The 22,677-nt window shown below is 38.5% G+C and overlaps 1 protein-coding gene across 1 annotated transcript in view; it reads right to left on the reverse strand.

Annotated features, from left to right (window-relative positions):
• The window catches only part of OPHN1 (oligophrenin 1), a 621,295-nt gene that overhangs the window by 32,230 nt on the left and 566,388 nt on the right, over window positions 1-22,677 (reverse strand). The window contains exon 21 of the mRNA XM_030305317.1: window positions 22,072-22,395. Coding sequence (XP_030161177.1) covers window positions 22,072-22,395 — 324 coding nt within the window. The remainder of the gene's footprint in view (window positions 1-22,071; window positions 22,396-22,677) is intronic.

Consider the following 22,677-nt stretch of genomic DNA (forward strand, 5'->3'; position numbering starts at 1 on the left):
GTTAAGGGTGAAGCCTGGCACCAGATGTGTGTTGTGATTTGCCATAATCCCTAAGACGCTGCTGGTACATGATCACAAGTACTTTTTCTGGGGAAGGCTGGCACCTGGCTGTAGTCTCTGGTCATAGGCAGTGGCACAGTCTTGTGAATATTCCTGAGGGCAGGCCGGGACACGGCCACTGCTTAGTGAGACCCTCTCCCAGAGAGTCATAAAGGGTCAAAGCTGCAGTCCCTCAGAAGTGAGGGGTTGAGAAACACAGCCCCATCTGAAATAAAACTCAGGAGGGAGGTGCAGCCTGGTAGCCTGACAGTTTGGTCATGGACAGTGTAGAAGTGAGGAGTGGACGGAAGCTGGAGACAAAATAGAGCTGCTTGATTGCCGGGTGGGGAGAGCACAGAGTTCCGATACTAGAGACTGGGTAGCTGGGTGACCACGCCTACACATGCCACAACAATCCACCACATTAAGCTAAGCAGCACCACCTAGTGGAGAACAGAGCTGTTACACTAAACCCCACCCAACTGGTCCACCACTATCTTGAGAAACACCACAAATGTCTTCGCCTGCTTAGTTTATGGACTATAAAGTGCTTCATACTTTGACTTCTAGGGGAAACCGGATGTAATTAAATCATATTTGTTTCTGTTTGCTGGGACATCTATTCGATTTTCTTTTCTTTTTCTTTTTTCTTTTTTATTCTTGAATACAGAAAGAAAAAAATTTATTTTTACTTTCCATTTTTACTAAAAAATTTTCTTTAAATTTTTTCTATTTTTTTTTACTTTTTTGAAATTTTTATGTTCTATTTTACTCCCATCATTTCATTTTATTCTATTTATTGCATTCATTTTTCCAAACTTTCAAACATTTCCCTTTCTCCACTCTTTTTTTATCTTTTCCTTTTTTCTCTAATCTATCAATTTTTTCAACAACCAGACCAAAACACACCCAGAATCCAGCCTCATTTATTTGATTTTTTGTATTGTTTTGTTTAATTTTTAGTTGTTTTTTTTACTTAAAAATTTTTTTCTTAATGTTTATTTATTATTGAGAGACAGAGAGAGACAGAGCATGAGCATGGGAGGGACAGAGAGAGGAGGGGACAGAGAACCTGAAGCAGGCTCCAGGATCTGAGCTCTCAGCACAGAGTCTGACATGGGGCTTGAACTCACAAACCATGAGATCATGACCTGAGCTGAAGTTGGATGCTCAACAGACTGAGCTACCCAGGCGCCCCTTTATTTTTTACTTTATTAATTACTTCTCTACCTTCAAAATGACTAAACGAAGGAAATTCACCCCAAAAGAAAGAACAGAAAGAAATGACAGCCAGGGACTTAATACACAGAGGTGCAAGCAAGATGACTGACCAAGAATTTAGAATCATGATAATAAGAATACTAGCTGTGGATGAAAATAGATTAGAATCCCTTTCTGCAGAGATAAAAGAAGTAAAAGCTAGTCAGATCCCGAATGGATGCCATGGTGGCAAGGGTGGATGAATCAGAGCAGAAAATCACTGATATAGATGACAAACTTATGGAGAATAATGAAGCAGGAAGAAAAAGAGGGAGACTAAGGCAAAGGAGCATGATATAAAAATTAGAGAACTCAGTGACACATTGAAAAGGAATATCAGAATCATATAGGTCCCAGAAGATGAAAAGAGAGGAAAAGGGGTAGAAGGTTTATGTGAGCAAATCATAGTGGAAAACTTTCCTAACTTGGGGAAAGACACAGACATCAAAATCCAGGGAGCACAAAGAACTCCCATTGGAGTCAACAAAAACCGACTATCAGCAAGGCATATCATAGTCAAATTCACAAAATACTCAGGCAAAGCAAGAATCATGAAAGCAGCAAGGGGAAAAAAAGTCCTTAACCTACAAGGGAAGACAGATAAGGTCTGCAACAGACCTATCCACAGAAAGCTGGCAGGCCAGAAAGGAGTGGCAGCATATATTCAATGTGCTGAATTGGAAAAATATGCAGCCAAGAATTCTTTATCCAGCAAGGCTGTCATTCAGAATAGAAAGAGAAATAAAAAGCTCCCAGACAAACAAAAATTAAAGGAGTTTATGACCACCAAACCAACCCTGCAAGAAATTTTAAGGGGTACTCTATGAATGGGAGAAAAGACGAAAAACAATCCCAAAAGACCAAAAGCAATAAAGACTAGAAGGGAACATAGAACACCATCAGAAACTCCAACTCTACAGATGACATAATGGCAGTAAATTCATATCTTTCAGTACTCACTCTAATCTATCTTTCAGTACTCACTGTAATCATCAATGGACTAAACGTTCCAATCAAAAGACATAGAGTAACAGAATGAATAAGAAAACAAGATCCATCTATATGCTGTTTATAAGAGACCCACTTTACACATAAAGACACATTCAGATTGAAAGTAAGGGGATGGAGAACCATCTACCATGCTAATGGTCCCCAAAATAAAGCTGGAGTAGCCATAATTATATTATCTAGATTTGAAAATAATGACTTTAACAAGGGATAAAGAAGGACATTATATCAAAATTAAGGGGTCTATCCACCAAGAAGATGTAACAATTGTAAACATTTATGCTCCAAACGTGACAGAGCCCAAATATATAAGTCAATTAATCACAAACATAAAGAAACTCATTGATAAAGTACCATAATAGTAGGGGACTTCAACACCTCACTTGCAGCAAAGGACAGATCATCTAAACAGAAAATCAACAAGGAAACACTGGCTTTGAATGAAACACTGGAATATATATATATATATATATATATATATATATATATATATATTATCCTAAAGCAGCAGAATACACAATCTTCTCCAGTGCACATGAAACATTCTCCAGCATAGACCAAGTACATAGCACTCCAGGCCTTCCTAAAGAAGGAGAAATGTCTCAGATACACAACCTAACCTTACACACCTTAAAGAGCTGTTAAAAGAACAGCAAATAAAACCAAAATCAGCAGAAGACAAGATAATAATAAAGATTAGAGCAGTAATTAATGCTATCTAAACCAGTAGAACAGATGAATAAAACCAGAAGCTGGTTCTTTGAAAGAATTAGCAAAATTGATAAACCACTAGCCAGTTTGATCAAAAAGAAAAAGGACCCAAATAAATAAAATCAAGAATGAAAGAGGAGAGATCACAACCAATACAGCAGAAATATAAGCAATAATAGAAGAATATTATGAGCAATTATAGGCTAATAAAATGGGCAATCTGGAAGAAATGGACAAATTCCTAGAAACATATAAACTACCAAAATGAAACAGGGAAGAAATATAAAATTTGAACAGACCCATAACCAGGAAAGAAATCGAATTAGTAATCAAAAATCTCCCAAAAAACAAGAGTCCAGGGCCAGATGGCTTTCCAGGAGAATTCTACCAAACATTTAAAGAAGAGTTAACACCTATTCTTTTGAAGCTCTTCCAAAAATAGAAATGGAAGGAAAACTTCCAAACTCATTCTATGAAGCCAGCATTACCTTGATTCCCAAGCCAGACAAAGACCCCACTAAAAAGAACTATAGACCAACTTCCCTGATAAACATGGATGCAAAAATCCTCAACAAGATAGTAGCCAATCGTATCCCACAATACAATAAAAAAAAATTATTCACCACGACCAAGTGGGATTTATGTCTGGGATGCAGGGCTGGTTCAATATCCACAAAACAGGCAATGTTATAGATACATCACATCAATAAAAGAAAGGAGAAGAACTAGAACAAGATCAAGAACAAGATCAAGAACAAGATCAAGAACAAGAACTGCATCCTCTCAATAGATGCAGAAAAAGCATTTGATAAAATATAGCATTCTTTCTTGATAAAAACCTTCAAGAAAGTAGGGATAGAAGGATGATACCTCAAGTCATAAAAGCCATATATGAAAGACCCACCGCTAATATCGCCCTCAATGGGGAAAAACTGAGAGCTTTCCCCTAAAGTCAGGAACACAAGAGGGATGTCCACTCTCCCCACTGTTATTCAACATAGTATTGGAAGTCTTAGCCTCAGAAAGCAGGCAAAACAACTGAATAAAAATATCCAAGTCAGCCAGGAGGAAGTCAAACTTTCACTCTTCAAAACAAACATGGTACAGTATACGGAAAACCGGAAAGAATTCACCAAAAAACTGCTAGAACTGATTCATTAACTCAGCAAAGTCACAGGATACAAAATCAATGCACAGAAATCGGTTGCATTTCTAAACACCAATAATGAAGTAACAGAGAACTCAAGGAATCAATCCCATTTACGATTGCACCAAAACCCATAAAATACCTAGGAATAAACCTAACCAAAGATGTAAAAGATCTGTATGCTGAAAACTATAGAAAGCTGATGAAGGAAATTGAAGAAGACACAAAAAAAATTTAAAAAAGTGTTCCATGCTCCTGGATAGGAATAACAAATATTGTTAAAATGTCAATACTACCCAAAGCAATCTACGTATTCAATGCAATCCCTATCAAAATAACCACAGAATTCTTCACAGAGCTAGAACAAACAATCCTAAAAGTTGTATGGAACCAGAAAAGACCCCAAATGTTCAAAGGAATCTTGAAAAAGGAAACCAAAGCTGGAGGCATCACAATCCCAGACTTCAAGATGTATTACAAAGCTGTAATCATCAAGACAGTATGGTACTGGAACAAAAACAGACATATAGATCAATGGAACAGGATATAGAACCCAGAAATGGACCCACAAATTTATGGCCAACTAATCTTCAACAAAGCAGGAAAGACTATCCAATGGAATAAAGACAGTCTCTTCAGCAAATGCTGCTGGGAAAACTGGACAGCGACATGCAGAAAAATGAACCTGGACTGCTTTCTTACACCATACACAAAAATAACTCAAAATGCATGAAAGACCTAAATGTAAGAAAGGAAGCCATCAAAATCCTCCAGGAGAAAGCAGGCAAAAACTTTCACCTTGGCTGCAGCAAATTCTTACTCAGCACATCTCCAGAGGCAAGGAAAACAAAAGCAAAAATGAACTATTGGGACCCCATTAAAATAAAAAAACTTCTGCACAGGGAAGTAAGCAATCAGCAAACCTAAAAGGCAATTGATGGAATGGGAGAAGATATTTGCACATGACACATCAGATAAAGGGTTAGTATCCAAAATCTAAAGAACTCATCAAACTCAACACCCAAAAAAACAAATAATCCAGTGAAGAAATGGGCAAAAGACATGAATAGACACTTCTCCAAAGACATCCAGATGGCTGACAGACATGAAAAAATGCTCAACGTCACTCAACATCAGGGAAATACAAATCAAAACCACAATGAGATACCACCTCAAACGTGTCAGAATGGCTAACATTAACAACTCAGGCAACAATGTTGATGTTGGTGATGGATGCAGAGAAAGAGGATCTCTTTTGCACTGCTGGTGGGAATTCAAACTGGTGCAGCTACTCTGGAAACCAGTATGGAGGTTCCTCAAAAAATTAAAAATTGAACTACCCTATGACCCAGCAATTTCAGTACTAGGTATTTATCCAAGTGATACAGGTGTGCTGTTTCAAAGGGGCACATGTACCCCAATGTTTAGAGCAGTGCTATCGACAATAGCCAAAGTATGGAAAGAGCTCAAGTGTCTATTGATGGATGACTGGATAAAGAATATATATGTATGTATATATATGTGTGTATATATATATATGTATATATATATATATCACATCTTCTTGTAATATGCCATTATATATACACATATGTATATGTATATGTATACATATGTATATGTATATATATACATATGTCTATGTATATGTGTGTGTATGTGTATATATATATATATATATATATATATATATATATAAAATGGCATATTACTCAGCAATCAAAAAGAATGAAATCTTGCCATTTGCAACTATGTGGATGGAACTAGAGGGTATTATGCTAAGCGAAATTAGTCAGAGAAAGACAAAATATGACTTCAATCATATGAGGAATTTAAGATACAAAACAGATGAATATAAGGGATGGGAAGCAAAAATAATATGAAAATAGGGAGGGGGACAAAACATAAAAGACTCTTAAATATGGAGAACAAACAGAGGGTTGCCAGAAGGATTGTGGGAAGGGTGATGGGCTAAATGGGTAAGAAGCATTAAGAAATCTACTCCTGAAATCATCGTTGCACTATATGCTAACTAACTTGGATATAAATTCAACAATAAATTAATCAATTAAAAAAATTAAGGCAAATATAAAAAATTATTAACTTAATCTATTACTTTAATTATTACTTTATTACTTACTGTTATAATTTTTAATACTGTTATATATTTTACCTTAAGTATTTTAACAGTTTTTTCTTCTTATAGTTCTTTTACATGGCTATAAAATGCACAGGACAAAGTTCAAATTCCTTAATATAAATTCAAGGCCCTCTATGAGCTAGTCCCAAATTATGAACCCAGGCAGCAACTCTGGACCTTATCTTCAAGCTCTACTCTAGTCAAACTGGACTACTCACTGCCCTATCAAATCAAGCCCTTGAGTCTTATTTCTGTGTGAGACAGTATGGTATAGTGGAAAGTACAAAAATCTGGAGTTGGGTAAGCCTGATTTTGAGACCTTGTTCTGCTACTTCCAAGCTATGGGACTCTGGAGAGTTATTTCACCCCTTTGACCATCAATGTCTTCACCTGGGAAGTGAGTCCAATAACCTCTCCTCAGCAGATGATTGTAAGGACTAAACTAGATAGTCTGTTTAGAATGCCTAGCATATAGTATGGATAAGTTAATGTTAGACTCTGTTTTGCTTCCTACCTGATACATGCCCCAGTTCTCATGTCTTATCTGTATTGTAACCATCCCTTAAAACTCAGTTCAAATCTCATCCCTCTGAACACTTCAGGTGGCATAGCAGATTTACATTCATGTAAACACTCATTAAGTGCTTATATATTGTCTTGTGGTTCTTTTTAAATTTACCCAGGTAGCCATTCTGGTGAGGGAGACATGGATGAAAAGAGCTAATGACAATACAGTGTGATTGGTGTTCTAATGGAGGAATTATTTGTGTATACACATACAAATTCTGTCTCCCCATATAGACTACATCTTACATTTCTGAACATGCCATTCCCCTTAACAGCAAGCTGGGCACAGAGAATTTCAGCTAAAAAAATGACCAAAATTATAATAATTGATTTTTCTAACACAGTTTATAGCATTCAAAGCATTCTTCCAGATAATTATTTGATGTTCACAATAAGCTTGGGAGGGAAGATGTTATGGGTCTTATCTTCTCCATTTCATAGAGAATAAAACTGAGGTTCAGAAAGGTGAACTAATTCACCCCAAGTCACATAGTTAGGTAAGTAATAGAGTGAGAATTGAAATTCCCATCTCTTTTTGCTGTACCCACTGTTCTTCTTAGTGTCTGCTGTTTGTAATTTAAGGCATATAAAATTATAAATGGCAAAAATAAAGTAATGGTAATAACTGTTAAAAATTTAGCCATCATTTATTGAACACCTGCTCCATTCTAGATATTGAGATCCTGTACTTAGTACTTTATGCATACATTCTCATTTAACACTGGTCATAACCTTCCAAGGTAGAAAGTATTATCCCTATTCTACAGTTGAGAAAACAGAGACACACAGATGAGACATAACTTCATGGGTAATTGGCAATAGAATCAGGTACATGTGATTTCTTAAGTCAATGTAGTACCAGTACCAGTGGTTTTCAACCCTGGCTACACACTGGGAACATTAAAATCATACAGTACCTGGGGTCCATCCCCCAAGCTTCTGGTTTAATTGATTGGGGTAGGACTAGGGTATAGGTATTTTTTTTATTTTAATTTTGCTTTATTTTTTTTGAGAGAAAAAATGAGCAGGGTAGAGGGACAGAGGGGGAGGGAAGGAGGGAGAGAGAGAGAGAGAGGGAGAGAAAGGATGAGAGCCTTAAGCAGGTTCCATTTTCAGCTCAGAGCCTGATGCAAGCCCAATCTCACGACTGCAAGATCATGACCTGAGCCAAAATCTAGAGTTGGTCGCTTAACCAACTGAGCCACACAGGAGTCCCAGGTATGGGTGTTTTAAAAAGCTCCTCAAGTGATGCTATGTGTAGTCAGAGTTAGGAATCAATAGGTCACATTGTGCTACTTGGTTATTGTAGATCAAAGATTACCAGAGTTGACAATGCCATACCATTTCTACTGTATAGTAGAGGTGGTGTTGGAAAAGAAGTGCATGTTGTAGTCTGTGCCAAAAAACACTTCTACCCAAAACTGTGTCCATTTTAGAGCTATCGCTTTTCTTGATGAGAGAACCAGATAATGCCCACTAAAATATGAATCCCATTCCTTTCCAACTAACAGCCACATCCAAATGGACATCACCCCAAGGCCTTAGAAAGGAAACATCATTAGGCTTGCATTCTTAGTCTCTTTCTTGATGATTCATTACAAATAAAACTTTGAAGTCACAGCAAAGGGATTTCTTGAGTGAAAAATTCCAACGTTCTCTCTTATCTCTAATTTGCCACAATAAAACTGCAATGTCAAACTGAGGAGGCAGAGATGGAAGAGTAATAAAATGGAGTCATTAGATCTAGATTCCAGTCTTAGTACTAAAACTACCTTGCTGTGTGACCTTGACAAGATCACTTCAGTACCTGTACAATGTGGACTTGGACTCTTTTACAGATCAATGTGTCTGTGATATAAGTCTACAGGCCTAGACCTCTCCTTACTGCCTTTTATTTATTATTATTTTTTAATATGAAAATTATTGTCAAGTTGGTTTCCATACAACACCAGGGCTCATTCCACCCAACAGGTACCCTCCTCAATGCCCATCACCCACTTTCCCTTCCCTCCCACACCCCATCAACCCTCAGTTTATTCTCAGTGTGTAAGGGTCACTTATGGTTTGGCTCCCTCCCTCTCTAACTTTTTTTTCCTTCCTCTCCCCCATGGTCTTCTGTTAAGTTTCTCAGGATCCACATAAGAGTGAAAACATATGGTATCTGTCTTTCTCTGTATGACTTATTTCACTTAGCATAACACTCTCCAGTCCCATCCACATTGCTACAAAAGGCCATATTTCATTCGTTCTCATTGCCAAGTAGTATTCCATTGTATATATAAACCACAATTTCTGTATCCATTCATCCGTTGATGGACATTTAGGCTGTTTCCATAGTTTGGCTATTGTTGAAAGTTCTGCTATAAACATTGGGGTACAAGTGCCCCTATGTATCAGCACTCCTCTATCCCTAGGATAAATTCCTAGCAGTGCTATTGATGAGTCATAGGGTACATTTTTTTAAAATTTTTTGAGGAACCTCCACACTGTTTTTCACCATGGCTACACCAGTTTGCATTCCCACCAAGAGTGCAAGAGGGTTCCCATTTCTCCACATCCTCTCCAGCATCTATAGTTTCCTGATATGTTCATTTGAGCCACTTTGGTGTGAGGTGGTATCTGAGTGTGGTTTTGATTTGTATTTCCTTGATGAGGAGTGACGTTGAGCATCTTCTCATATGCCTGTTGGCCATCTGGATGTCTTCTTTAGAGAAGTGTCTATTCACGTCTTCTGCCGATTTATTTACTGGATTATTTGCTTTTCCGGAGTGGAGTTTAGTGAGTTCTTTATAGATTTGGATACTAGCCCTTTGTCTGATATGTCATTTGCAAATATAGTTTCCCATTCCGTAGGTTGCCTTTTAGTTTTGTTGATTGTTTCCTTTGCAGTGCAGACGCTTTTTATCTTCATGATGTCTCAATAATTCATTTTTGCTTTTAATTCCCTTGTCTTTGGAGATGTGTCAAGTAAGAAATTGCTGCGGCTGAGGCCAGAGAGGTTTTTCCCTGCTTTCTCCTCTAGGGTTTTGATAGGTTCCTGTCTCACATTCAGGTCCTTTATCCATTTTGGGTTTATTTTTGTGAGTGGTGTAAGAAACTGGTCTACTTTCATTCTTCTGCATGTTGCTGTCCAGTTCTCCCAGCACCATTTGTTAAAGAGACTGTCTCTTTTCCATAAGATATTCTTTCCTGCTTTGCCAAAGATTAGTTGGCCATACTTTGGTGGGTCCAATTCTGGAGTCTCTATTCTATTCCACTGGTCTATATGTCTGTTTTTGTGCCAATACCATGTTGTCTTGATGATTACAGCTTTGTAGTAGAGGCTAAAGGCTGGGATTGTGATGCCTCCGACTTTGGTCTTCTTATTCAAAATTACTTTGACTATTCAGGGTCTTTTGTGGTTCCATACAAATTTTGCGATTGCTTGTTCTAGCTTTTAGAAGTATGCTGGTGCAATTTTGATTGCGATTGCATTGAATGTGTAGATTTCTTTGGGTAGTATTGACATTTTAACAATATTTATTCTTCCAATCTATGAGCACGGGATGTTTTTCCATTTCTTTATATGGTCTTCAATTTCCTTCATCAGCTTTCTATAGTTTTCAGCATATAGACTTTTTACATCTTTGGTTAGGTTTATTCCTAGGTATTGTACGATTCTTGGTGCAATTGTGCATGGGATCAGTTTCTTTCTGTTGCTTTATTATTAGTGTATAAGAATGCAACTGTTTTTTGTAGATTAACTTTGTATTCTGTGACTTTTCTGAATTCATGTATCAGTTCTAGCAGACCTTTGGTGGAGTCTATAGGGTTTTCCATGTATAATATCATGTCATCTGAAAAAAGTGAAAGTTTGACATCAATATTTGCCAATTTTGATGCCTCTGATTCCCTTGTGTTGTCTGATTGCTGAAGCTAGAAATTCCAACACTATCTTAAACAACAGCGGTGAGAGTGGACATGGCTGTCGTGTTCCTGATCTCAGGGAGAGAGCTCTCAGTTTTTCCCCATTGAGGATATTAGCTATCGGCTTTTCATAAATGGCTTTGAGGATGTTTAAGTATGTTCCTTCTATCCCGACTTTCTCAAGGGGTTTATTAGGAAAAGATGCTAAATTTTGTCAAATACTTTCTCGGAATCGATTGACAGAATCATGTTTCTTATCTTTTCTTTTATTAATGTGATGTATCACATTGATTGATTTGCGAATGTTGAACCAGCCCTGCATCCCAGGAATGAATCCCACTTGATCATGGTGAATAATTCTTTTTATATGCTGTTAAATTCGATTTGCCAGTGTCTTGTTGAGAATTTTTGCATCCATATTCATCAGGGATATTGGCCTGTAGTTCTCTTTTTTTACTGGGTCTCTGTCTGGTTTAGGAATCAAAGTAATACTGGCTTCATAGAATGAGTCTGGAAGTTTTCCTTCCCTTTCTATTTTTTGGAACAGGTTGAGAAGGATAGGTGTGATCTATGCTTTAAATGTCTGGTAGAATTCCCCAGGGAAGCCATCTGGTCCTGGACTCTTATTTGATAGGAGATTTTTGTAACTCATTGAATTTCTTTGCTGGTTATGGGTCTGTTCAAGTTTTCTATTTCTTCCTGTTTGAATTTTGGAATGGGTGGGTGTTTAGGAATTGTTCATTTCTTCCAGGTTGTCCAGTTTGTTGGCATATAATTTTTCATAGTATTCCCTGGTAATTGCTTGTATTTCTGAGGGACTGGGCATAATAATTCCATTTTCATTCATGACTTTATCTATTTGAGTCCTCTCCCTTTTCTTTTTGAGAAACCTGGCTAGAGGTTTACAATTTTTTTTTATTTTTTTCAAAAAAACAACTCTTGGTTTCATTGATCTGTTCTACAGATTTTTTAAATTCTGTATTATTTCTGCTCTGATCTTTATAATTTCTCTTCTTCTGCTGCATTTGGGGTGTCTTTGCTGTTCTGCTTCTATCTCCTTTAGGTGTGCTGTTAGATTTTGTATTTGGGATTTTTCTTGTTTCTTGAGATAGGCCTGGATTGCAATGTATTTTCCTCAGGACAGCCTTTGCTGCATCCCAAAGCATTTGGAATGTTGTATTTTCATTTTCATTTGTTTCCATATATTTTTAATTTTTTAATCTAATTGCCTGGTTGACCCATTCATTCTTTCATAGGGTGTTCTTTAACCTCCATGCTTTTGGAGATTTTCCAGACTTTTTCCTGTGGTTGATCTCAAGCTTCATAACATTGTGGTCTGAAAGTGTGCATGGTATGATCTCAATTCTTGTATACTTATGAAGGGCTGTTTTGTGACCCAGTGTGTGATTGATCTTGGAGAATGTTCCATGTGCACTCAAGAAAAAAGTATATTCTGTTGCTTTCGGATGCAGAGTTCTAAATATATCTGTCACATCCATCTGATCCAATGTATCATTCAGTGCCCTTGTTTCTTTATTGATCCTATGTCTAGATGATCTATCCATTGTTGTAAGTGGAGTATTAAAGTCTCCTGCAATTACCACATTCTTTTTTTTTTTTTTTAATTTTTTTTCCAACGTTTATTTATTTTTGGGACAGAGAGAGACAGAGCATGAACAGGGGAGGGGCAGAGAGAGAGGGAGACACAGAATCGGAAACAGGCTCCAGGCTCTGAGCCATCAGCCCAGAGCCCGACGCGGGGCTCGAACTCACGGACCGCGAGATCGTGACCTGGCTGAAGTCGGACGCTTAACCGACTGCGCCACCCAGGCGCCCCTGCAATTACCACATTCTTATCAATAATGTTGCTTAATGTTTCTGATTAATTGTTTTATATATTTGGGGACATCTGTATTTGGTGCATAGATATTTACAATTGTTAGCTCTTCCTGATGGATAGACCCTGTAATCATTATATAATGCCCTTCTTCATCTCTTGTTACAGCCTTTAATTTAAAGTCTAGTTTGTCTGATATAAGTATAGGTACTCCAGCATTTTTTGACTTCCAGTAGCATGATAGATAGTTATCCATCCCCCCACTTTCAATCTGAAGGTGTCCTCAGGTCTAAAATGAGTCTCTTGTAGACAGAAAATAGATAGGTTTTGTTTTCTTATCCATTCTGATGCCCTATGTCTTTTGGTTGGAGCATTTAGTCCATTTACATTCAGTGTTATAGAAAGATATGCATTTAAAGTCATTGTGATGTCTGTAGGTTTTATGCTTGTAGTGATGTCTCTGGTTCTTTGGGGTCCTTGCAACATTTCACTCACAGAATCCCCCTTAGGATCTCTTGTAGGGCTGCTTGAGTGGTGATGAATTCCTTCAGTTTTTGTTTGGGAGAACCTTTATCTCACCTCTTATTCTGAATGACAGACTTGCTGGGTAAAGGATTCTCGGCTGCATTTTTTTTTTTTTTTTTGTTCATCACATTGAAGATGTCCTGCCATTCCTTTCTGGCCTGCCAACTTTCAGTGGATATGTCTGCCATTACTCTTATGTGTTTACCTTTGTGATTTCGGGCCTGTTTATCCCTATCTTCTTTCAGAATTTTTTTTTATCCTTGTATTTTTCCAGTTTCACTATGATATGTCATGCAGAAGATCGATTCTAGTTATGTCTGAAGGGAGTTCTCTGTGCCTCTTGGATTTCAGTGCATTTTCCCTTCCCCAGATCAGGGAAGTTCTCAGGTATGATTTGTTCAAGTACACCTTCAGCCCTTCTCTCTTCTTCCTTCGGCATTCCTATGATACAGATATTGTTCCATTTGATGCATCACTTATTTCTCTAATTCTCCCCTCATACTCCTGGATATTTTTATCTCTCTTTTTCTCAGCTTCCTCTTTTCCATAATTTTAGCTTCTAATTCACCTATTCTCTCCTCTGGACCTTCAATCCGTTCTATGGCCGCCTCCATTTTATTTTGCACCTCATTGATAGCAATATTTTTTAGCTCCTCATGACTATTTTTTAGTCCCTTGATCTCTGTAGTAATAGACTGTCTGCAGTCCTCTATGCTTTTTGCAAGCCCAGCGATTAATTTTATGACTATTATTCTAAATTATTGTTCTGTTATATTGCTTAAATCGGTTTTGATCAATTCGTTAGCTGTCGCTACTTCCTGGAGTTTCTTTTGAGGAGAATTCTTCCATTTCATCATTTTGGATAGTCCCTGTGGTAGCTCCAAACTGCAGAGCACTTCCCCTGTGCTGTCCAGAGTAACTTGTGTTGGTGGGCAGGGCTGCAGTCAGACCCAATATCTGCCCCCAGCCCACCGCTGGGGCCACAGTCAGACTGGTGTGTACCTTATCTTCCCCTTTTCCAGGGGCAGGACTCACTGTGGAGTGGTGTGGCCCTTGTCTGGGCTACTTGCACACTGCCAGGCTTGTGGTGCTGCTTTGATGGGAAATGGCCAAGGGCATATCAGAGGGATGGATCCGCAAGGTGCACAAGGGTGGGAGGGGCAATCTTAGCTTGCTTTGCCCTTGGTGGTCCCCTGTAGGAGGGGCCCTGCAGCACCGGGAGGGAGGCAGGCCTGCTTCAGGGATGGATCCACAGACGCACAGCATTGGGCATTTACATGGTGCAAGCAAGTTCCGTGATGGGAACTGGTTCCCTTTGGAATTTCGGCTTGGGGATGGGAGAGAGAAATGGCACTTGCCAGTGCCTTTGTTCCCCTGCCTAGCTGAGCTCTGTCTTCTGGGGCTCAACAACTCTCCCTTCTGGCGTCCTCTCGCCCTCCCCGCTTTCCGACAGTAGAGCTGTTGACTTTTAACATTCCAGATATTAAGTCCCACTGGCTGTCAGAACTCACGGAGTCTGGCCCCTCCGCTTATGCAAGCCAGACTTTGGGGGCTCTGTCTTGCCTGGTGGGCTGCCCCTGCACTGCCCAGGTTCCCTCCTGCCAGTCCATGTAGCATGCAACCCCTCTCTGCCCTTCCTACCCCCTTCCATGGGCCTCTTGTCTACGCTTGGCTCCAGAGTGTCTGTTCTGCTAGTCTCCTGGCATTTTTCTGGGTTATTTAGGCAGATGTGGGTGGAAACTAAGTGATCAGCAGGAGGAGGTGCACCCAACCTCCTCCTACGCCACCATCTTCCACCCATATCCTGTGTTTCCCCCTGCTGGCTTTTAAATGATGCTTTTGGAGTACTCTAGAAATCTGTTCTGTTCATGTACTTAACAAACTTGAAAAAAATCTCTCTATAGATATAGATTTAGATTCCATAGTTTCCTGTTGCTTGAAAAAGAAACTGAAGTTGTTGTTTTTTTTTTAACCTAGAAGTTAGTATCCACTTCCATTTGGCTTCAACTGATATTTCCGATATACCTTTCCACTATTTATCTTCACATACCCTGCAGTCCACACAAACAGTACTATTTGTTGTTCCATATACATGTCTTACAATTAATCATATTTTCCCCACATTCCCTTTACCCTATTCCCATATGCCCAAATTTACATCATCCATCAAGACTCAGCTTAAGTGCTCCAAGCCTAAGATGCTCTAAATTCTTTTCTCTGACTCCTAACGCACTAATCATCTTGTACTATTAAACCACGTTCCTTGTTTTGGTGGCTCTATGTCTCCTATTAGAATGCAAGCAACTCGATAGCAACATACAGGTGGGATTCATCTCTGTATTCCCCAAAAGCCCAAGTAAATTTCTTTGCACATAACTGATATTCAATAAATATTTATTGAGTAAAGAAACACATAGTTCAGTCCATTAGAAAGACAATGTAAAGAGATTTTCTTTTTTAAGTTCCCAGTTGTGACCTCTTTGAGACACACACAAACAAACATGATATGTCCAAATTTTATGTCCAGATTTCAGGGCTATTCTTAAAGCTGAATGGAAAGGTTTTAAATATACTGAGTGTTTCTTGAGGGCTTTTGTGCCCAGCCTTATGTTCTTACAAGTGATCTGACAAAGACCTTGCCCTCCAGGGACTTAGAACAGAGGTGGACAATGAAGTCATACATATGGGAAATAAGTGTGAATACTGTACCTCAGGACCCACATTAAAGGGTCAAACTTGAATGTCAAAAAAAGTGAAGTATTGGAGATTTCCCTGAGGCAGAATTGTCAGAAGGTTTCAAGGAAGGAATAGTACTTGAGCTGGACCTCAAGATGGTTAAAAATCCTTCCTTGCCCCCTTCTCCTCAACAATAGTCTTCCTTTTTCTCAGTGTTTGGCAGGATCATAGAAAGTCTGAGGGTGGAAATAGTAGCTTTGAGCTCGATTATGACACCTACATTTGAGGCTTGAGGCTTCTCATAGGCTCCAAAATAGAGAAGAGTAAACACCTACTATCTTCTATGGATGCCATTTTCTGAGAGGTTGTTATCCATTTTGAACTTCTATTGTATTATAAAATGTTTTGTATACCTAATCTTAGTTTACAACCACAAAACATTTCCTATAATGTAGGCATTGTCTCCATTTATAGGTAAGAAAACTGGCTCAAATAAGTTAGATTTACCTAAGATTATGTAGCTAATAATTATCTTCCTGGAAAATCAAAACAACTGCTACCACTTACTGAGTATTCATTATGTGTCAAGCACATAGATACCTCAATTCATTGTTGTAGCAATCCTATGGGTACAATTATTATCTTCATTTTACAAATGAGAAAACTAAGGCTCAGAGAGGTTGTGACTTGATGAAGGTCCCACAGCTCTGAGGCAGAGCTAAGTTTCAAAATCACACCTGGGAGACTTTGGTGCCTGTCACATCTGAGACTTCACTAAGCCTTTTGAGGTTATGATCTTTATACCAAACTGTACTTCTCTTATTTTCTTTTTAACTTTCTCCACAACCTGACTTTTACTACAAATTTGACCTCCCTCTCCAGCCCAACCTCTTCTTTCCCTCCCCATTCTCTGTCAAATGACCATAACCAATCTTAGCACTTGTTGATTTCTCAGTACCTCATGACCATCAGTCCTCAACATTTAGCAACTTTCTTTCAGCTTTCCTTATATCTATATATACCCAACCAAAGGGTAAATAAGGAGAGATTCTTTCTTTTTGTAGATTCCCCAAGTTTTCTAGAATCATCTCTTACTTTCTATGAAATTCTGCCATGCTCACCTGAAAGCCTCTCTTCTCCTGTAGCCACCAATTACTCTTTTGGATCAATTGGGAGTTAGGCTCCAGGAAAGGCAGAGAAAGAAGATAAAACACAGTAGATTACTAAAGCATAATTAATCTAAACAAACAAATGTGGATAATGGCCAGCACAGCCAATTACTGAAAGAGCAAGTCTGTTTCTAATACTTCTAGAGCAGATACAAATGTCACTGACTGCATGTCTTAGCCCAGTGGAAAATTGGTGGACCTGTGGCTGAGCAAGACTTTACAAGCTCTCTTCTCCAAACTCTAGAACACATCACCAGAATGAAGTCTTTTATTTCTTGTCAAGACAGAGAAAAAGAGCTAAGAAGGGCTCTAAACACATGTATTGTATTTTACAGTATGGATGTATTCTTTACTTTTATCAAAGAACCTGAGGCAGAGTGAAGGTCTCTTTGCCCCATGCTCCTACAGGAATTTATTCACACCAGCTTTAGAACATGGATCACACTGGACTGGGACTGTTTTCTTACATGCCAGCCTCACCATGAACACTTGGAGGGCAGGTACCATGACCTTTCATCATTGTCCTCCCCGGTGCATAGCACTATACCTAAATAAATGAACAAATGCATGTAAGTAGATGTTTTATCCACCCCACTCTCCAAAGGAAAGTCCCAAGTCCTTTTGTAGAAACTATCCAGAGGAAAGTCCCAAGTCCTTTTCAAAGCCAGGCCTGATTAGAGGCAGTGAGATTAAAGGACAGTATATTGGCTTGTATATTTTTCTCTCCTACAAGTTAATGCTTCTTAGAAAATAGAAATAAGAAGGTAGCTAAAACCATTTAAGAAATTAAAATTTGGTACCCAAGAAGCCTAGGTTCAATCTCTGTCTCCACATCTTACAATGTGGGTGGCTCTGGGAAGTTGTTTCACTTTTATGAGCCTCAATTTTTCCTTAATGGGGAAATAAATGTGAAATGAGGGAGGAAACCTACTTCATAGGCCTATCATAATGATTAGATACAACAGAAAAAGAGAAAATATCCAGTTCTATGTCTGGAACAGAAAAGAGCCCTTGCCAAAATTATCTCAGAAAACAATATTGATTTTATGGTAAGTTGACTGCCATGGAACAAAGCAATTTAACATGCGCTTTGTGTTTGCTAGCTTTAATTGCCAAGGAAAAATGTAAAGAATATCAAGCCCACTCAATGTCAAATCCAAATGTTGGATTGATGCAAGGGGAGGACATCGGGGACAGGGAAATGGCATAGTTGGATCACTAAAGAAATGAGGACTGTGCATTGACCTTTGACATGGTAGGCAAAACTCTGAACAAAGAGCTGAAATGGGGTGACAACTGCAAAGTGCAGAGTGGGTCAGCTGAGGTGACTGTCATTAAGGCTGCTGGCCAGTACCTGGGGCCAACAACTCTTAATTATAGCTCAGGGTCAGAGGTGTTTGCAGCTTTTGCTTAGTTGATATCTGTTCTGATGCCTGGAATCTACTACTGGAGTGGTGGTCAAAATAGGGAGGAAGCGGGGGGGAATAAGAGGTGAGGAGGTGGGAGTGAGTGAAGTACAAACAGGCAACTATAGAGATGTAGTTAGTAAGAAGTTGCTATGGGCTGATGTCAAAGAGGTTGCTGCCTGTGTTCTCCTCTAAGATTTTGATGGTTATAGCAGCACCATCAACAATAGCCAAATTATGGAAAGAGGCCAAATGTGCCCACTGACTCATAAAAGAATAAAACAGTTTTGGGGCACCTGTGTGCCCCAGTTGGTTAAGTGCTGACTTCAGCTCAGGTCATGATCTTGTAGTTCATGAGTTCAAGCCCTGCGTCAGGCTCTATGCTGACAGCTCAGAGCCTAGAGACTGTTTTGTATTCTGTGTCTCCCTCTTTCTCTGTGCCCATCCCCCACTTGTGCTCTGTCTCTCTCAAAAATAAAACCTTTAAAAATTAAAAAAAAATAAAGGATAAAAAAAGTTTTGAAATATACACACACACAATGGAATATTACTCAGCCATAAAAAGAATGAAATCTTGCCATTTGAAACAACATGGGTGGAACTAAAGGGTATTATACTAAGAGAAATCAATCTGTCAGAGAAAGACAAATATCATATGATTTCACTCATATGTGGAATTTAAGAAACAACACAAATAAGCATAGGGGGAAGAAAGAGAGGCAAACCATAGAACAGACTCTTAACTATAGGAGAAACTGAGCGTTGTTGGAAGGAATGTAGGTAGGGAGATGGGTTAAATGGGTGATAGGTTATTAAGGAAGGCACTTGTGATGAGCACTGGGTGTTATATGTTAGTGATGAATTACTAAATTCTATTCCAGAAACTAATGTTACACTGTATGTTAAGTAACTGGAATTTAATTAAAAACTCCCCCCCTCCAAAAAAAGAGGCAACTACATCATAAATTTGGCTCATTTTTCACCAAGGCCAGGATTACAACCACAGTTCTGTTTTCTGTAGCTAAGGCTGGAGGCATGGATCTTTGAAAAAAGCTACATAACACTAGCCTGTTGCTGACTAATTTAAGGTAAAAAGCAAAAACCAAGCAATGATGTGGCCCAGATTTAGACAGTCTGACTGATAATGGACAGTAAGATCATTATATTAACTGAAACTATTAGATCAGAGCAGCTGTTGCCAGCAGCCTGGAGCAGGACTGTGGAGGAATGGGAAGGGGAAATGCCTCTAGATTTTACTCTACAGTAGGCAATAGTTAGGGAGGGCTAAATTGTGGTGTGCTGACCTTAGAGGATCTGGCTGACCTCAAGGCTTAGTAGCAGGCAAAACAAACTTCTCTGTGAATAATATATCTTGAATTACCCAACTCTACCAGATTGATGTGAAGGTCAATACATGACTTATAAATTGAAGCAGTGTCTACATAGAAGTCTGGTGTTAATTGGTTATTTCCCTAAATAGGCAAATCTTAGAAAGGGGAAGAGCAGGGTAGGGAATTAATAACATATTTTGAATATTGATTATATGGCAGAAATTTTGGTATTTCTTTTTTTTTTAACGTTTATTTATTTTTGAGATAGAGACAGAGCATGAATGGGGGAGGGTCAGAGAGAGAGGGAGACACAGAATCTGAAACAGGCTCCAGGCTCTGAGCGGTCAGCACAGAGCCCGACACGGGGCTCGAACTCACAGACCGTGAGATCATGACCTGAGCCGAAGTCGGACGCTTAACCGACTGAGCCACCCAGGCGCCCCTATATTTCTTCTAACCCTACCAATAATTCTGTTAGATGAGCTGTTTCTCCTATTTATAGATTTAGAAACCTAGGTGCGCAGAGGTTAAATAACTATTAATCATACAGACAGATGGATCAGTGGGCCAAGACAAATAATTCACAGAGTCAGTTACTTAGTGGAAATCTTACCAGATTCCCAAAGAATAGCTTTTACAGAATTGTGCTCTGAGACAATGCCATCAGCCCATGTTAAGGTTGTTATATGCAACAATTCTTGAGAGAAAATGCTTCTTAGAAGTATTCTCTTGCCTCAAAAATGGATGAGTTGTACTTTTACTTGAACAAGTGGCTTGTTGTTACCTTAAGAGCATAGACTTATATTACCATTAAGTTCCTCCTCTTTTCATTTTCTCTAGAAAGTTTGGAGACAAATATGTGACACTGCTCCAGCAAGTATGTAAGGCTTCACAGCAAACATTTTGTGTATGAACTCCATTATTTCCATATCCTTACTATACTACCTTTTTTTCTCTCTTGACCTCATTTTTTCTCACCTGTATTCTCTAGAATCTAAGGCAGAAGTCAGCAAACTTCTTCTGTAAAGTATCAGATAGCTAATATTTTAGGTCTTGTAGGCCATTGGAAGGTCTCTGTTGCTACTACTAGATTCTGCTGTTGTAGTATAAAAGCAGCTTTAGACACTATGTAAGTTAAGTGGTATATTATGGACGCAGAAATTTGAATTTCATATAATTTTCATGTGTCATGACATATTATTTTTCTTTTGATTTTTTTCAACCAGTTAAGGCCATAGTTTGCTAAGCCCTGATATAAGGCTCAAGAGAGTAGGGACCTTGTGTCTTATTCATTCTTGTGTCCTCAACACTTAGAATGAGGCCAGGCATACAGTAAGTATTACATAAATACTTGTTGAATAAATTATTCTTACTATTTTGAGTTCTTGTATTTTCTATATTGTGAAATGCCTTAAATCCTTTTTGGAATAGGACAAGATAAAAAAACAAGGCATATTTTTAAAAGGTCATCTATCAAGAAAATAAAATATCCACAATTTGGATCCAAGCCTTTGTGATATCAAAGTCTATATTCTGTCCAGTATACCATACTATCTTCATAGAATTATGTACCCTTCTCCAGATACCCTCTGGATTAGCTCCAACCTCCAAACATGAGTCTCCACATGTAGTAACCAATTAAATTTACAGAAGTCAGCCACATCTTGAATTTGTAATTTAAAAATCCTATAGTTTTGCAGAAGTTGTGCCCTTTTGTCCTTATTTTGATTAATCTGGCAAGTGAGAATGCAGTTCACCAATTTCAAAGTTTCTTATAGAAACATAAAGTGATAGTTCTGCCTTATTGGAAATAAAACAGGCTTTTGTGCCTGTCAGACTTGGTAAGATTGAGATCACAGCTCGGCTAGTTACTAGCTATGAACGTTTGTCAAGTCACTTAGCTCTAGGATCCTCAGTTCTAGTAGGAAAAAAAATAGTAATACATTCTCCATAGTAAGGCTGTGAAGATCAGAAATAATTTGTCAATACCTAGTACAGTGCCAAGGACATAGCAGATACTTAATGGCAACAGTAGCAGTAATAATATTTATAAAAAATATTATTATTAATTTATTATACAAGTAATAAGTGCCTACCTTGTGATAGTCAGGCAATGTTCTAAACACTTGGATATAGAAATAAATAAAACAGGCCCCAAATCACCACCCTCATTAAGTTTACATTCTAGTGATTATTGTGAATGGGTTTTATGTTCTTAACCATCATTCCAATATTAGTGGTAGTAAACTGGAACAGATTCCTATTTAAATATCTCCAACCTCAGAAAGATCTCAATGTACAAAAGAGTTGGTTTCAATTCTGGTTTCAATGGGATTCCCAAGCACTTACCCTCCTTGTGGTGAGTCAGGGGACGAGGAGCTGGTCTCTTTATTTGGAAAGAGGGTGCTTTGGTGGGCCCAGAGCCTGGCACAGGTCCATTGGTGGCCTTTGATATGGCCTTGGTTCCTCCATCTTGCAGCCTAGACACCAGCTTCCCCACATCCACTTCAGGACAGGACTCCAACTTGCCATCTGAAACAAGCCTGCTTGGGGACTGCCTCTCAGTATCAGCTTCCCCACTCCTCTGAATAGGCAGTTTGGGGTATTGTGGTAGCTTGGGGGGTTCTATACTGCTGGTGATAACACCATTGGGTGTTTGATGTTGGATTTCATCTAGGAAAAGTTGGTGCAAAGAGGGAAAATTAATAACTTTATTACCATTTCATTTTTATACACACATAATATTGAAATATTGTACACATTTTCAATGGGGTTATTATTGTGGAACAAATCACTGATATCTCACAAAATCAGTCTCTACCTACCCCAATTCATGTCGAGTCACAGATTCCAACAAATAGGGAATTCAGTTCAAGATCTGAGTATGATTTTCACCACCACAATTCAGTAACACCACAGTACACCAAGATGCTATATTCAAAGGGATATGTAATT

This window comes from Lynx canadensis, chromosome X (genome assembly GCF_007474595.2).
Source record: "Lynx canadensis isolate LIC74 chromosome X, mLynCan4.pri.v2, whole genome shotgun sequence".
Taxonomy (NCBI): Eukaryota; Metazoa; Chordata; class Mammalia; order Carnivora; family Felidae; genus Lynx; species Lynx canadensis.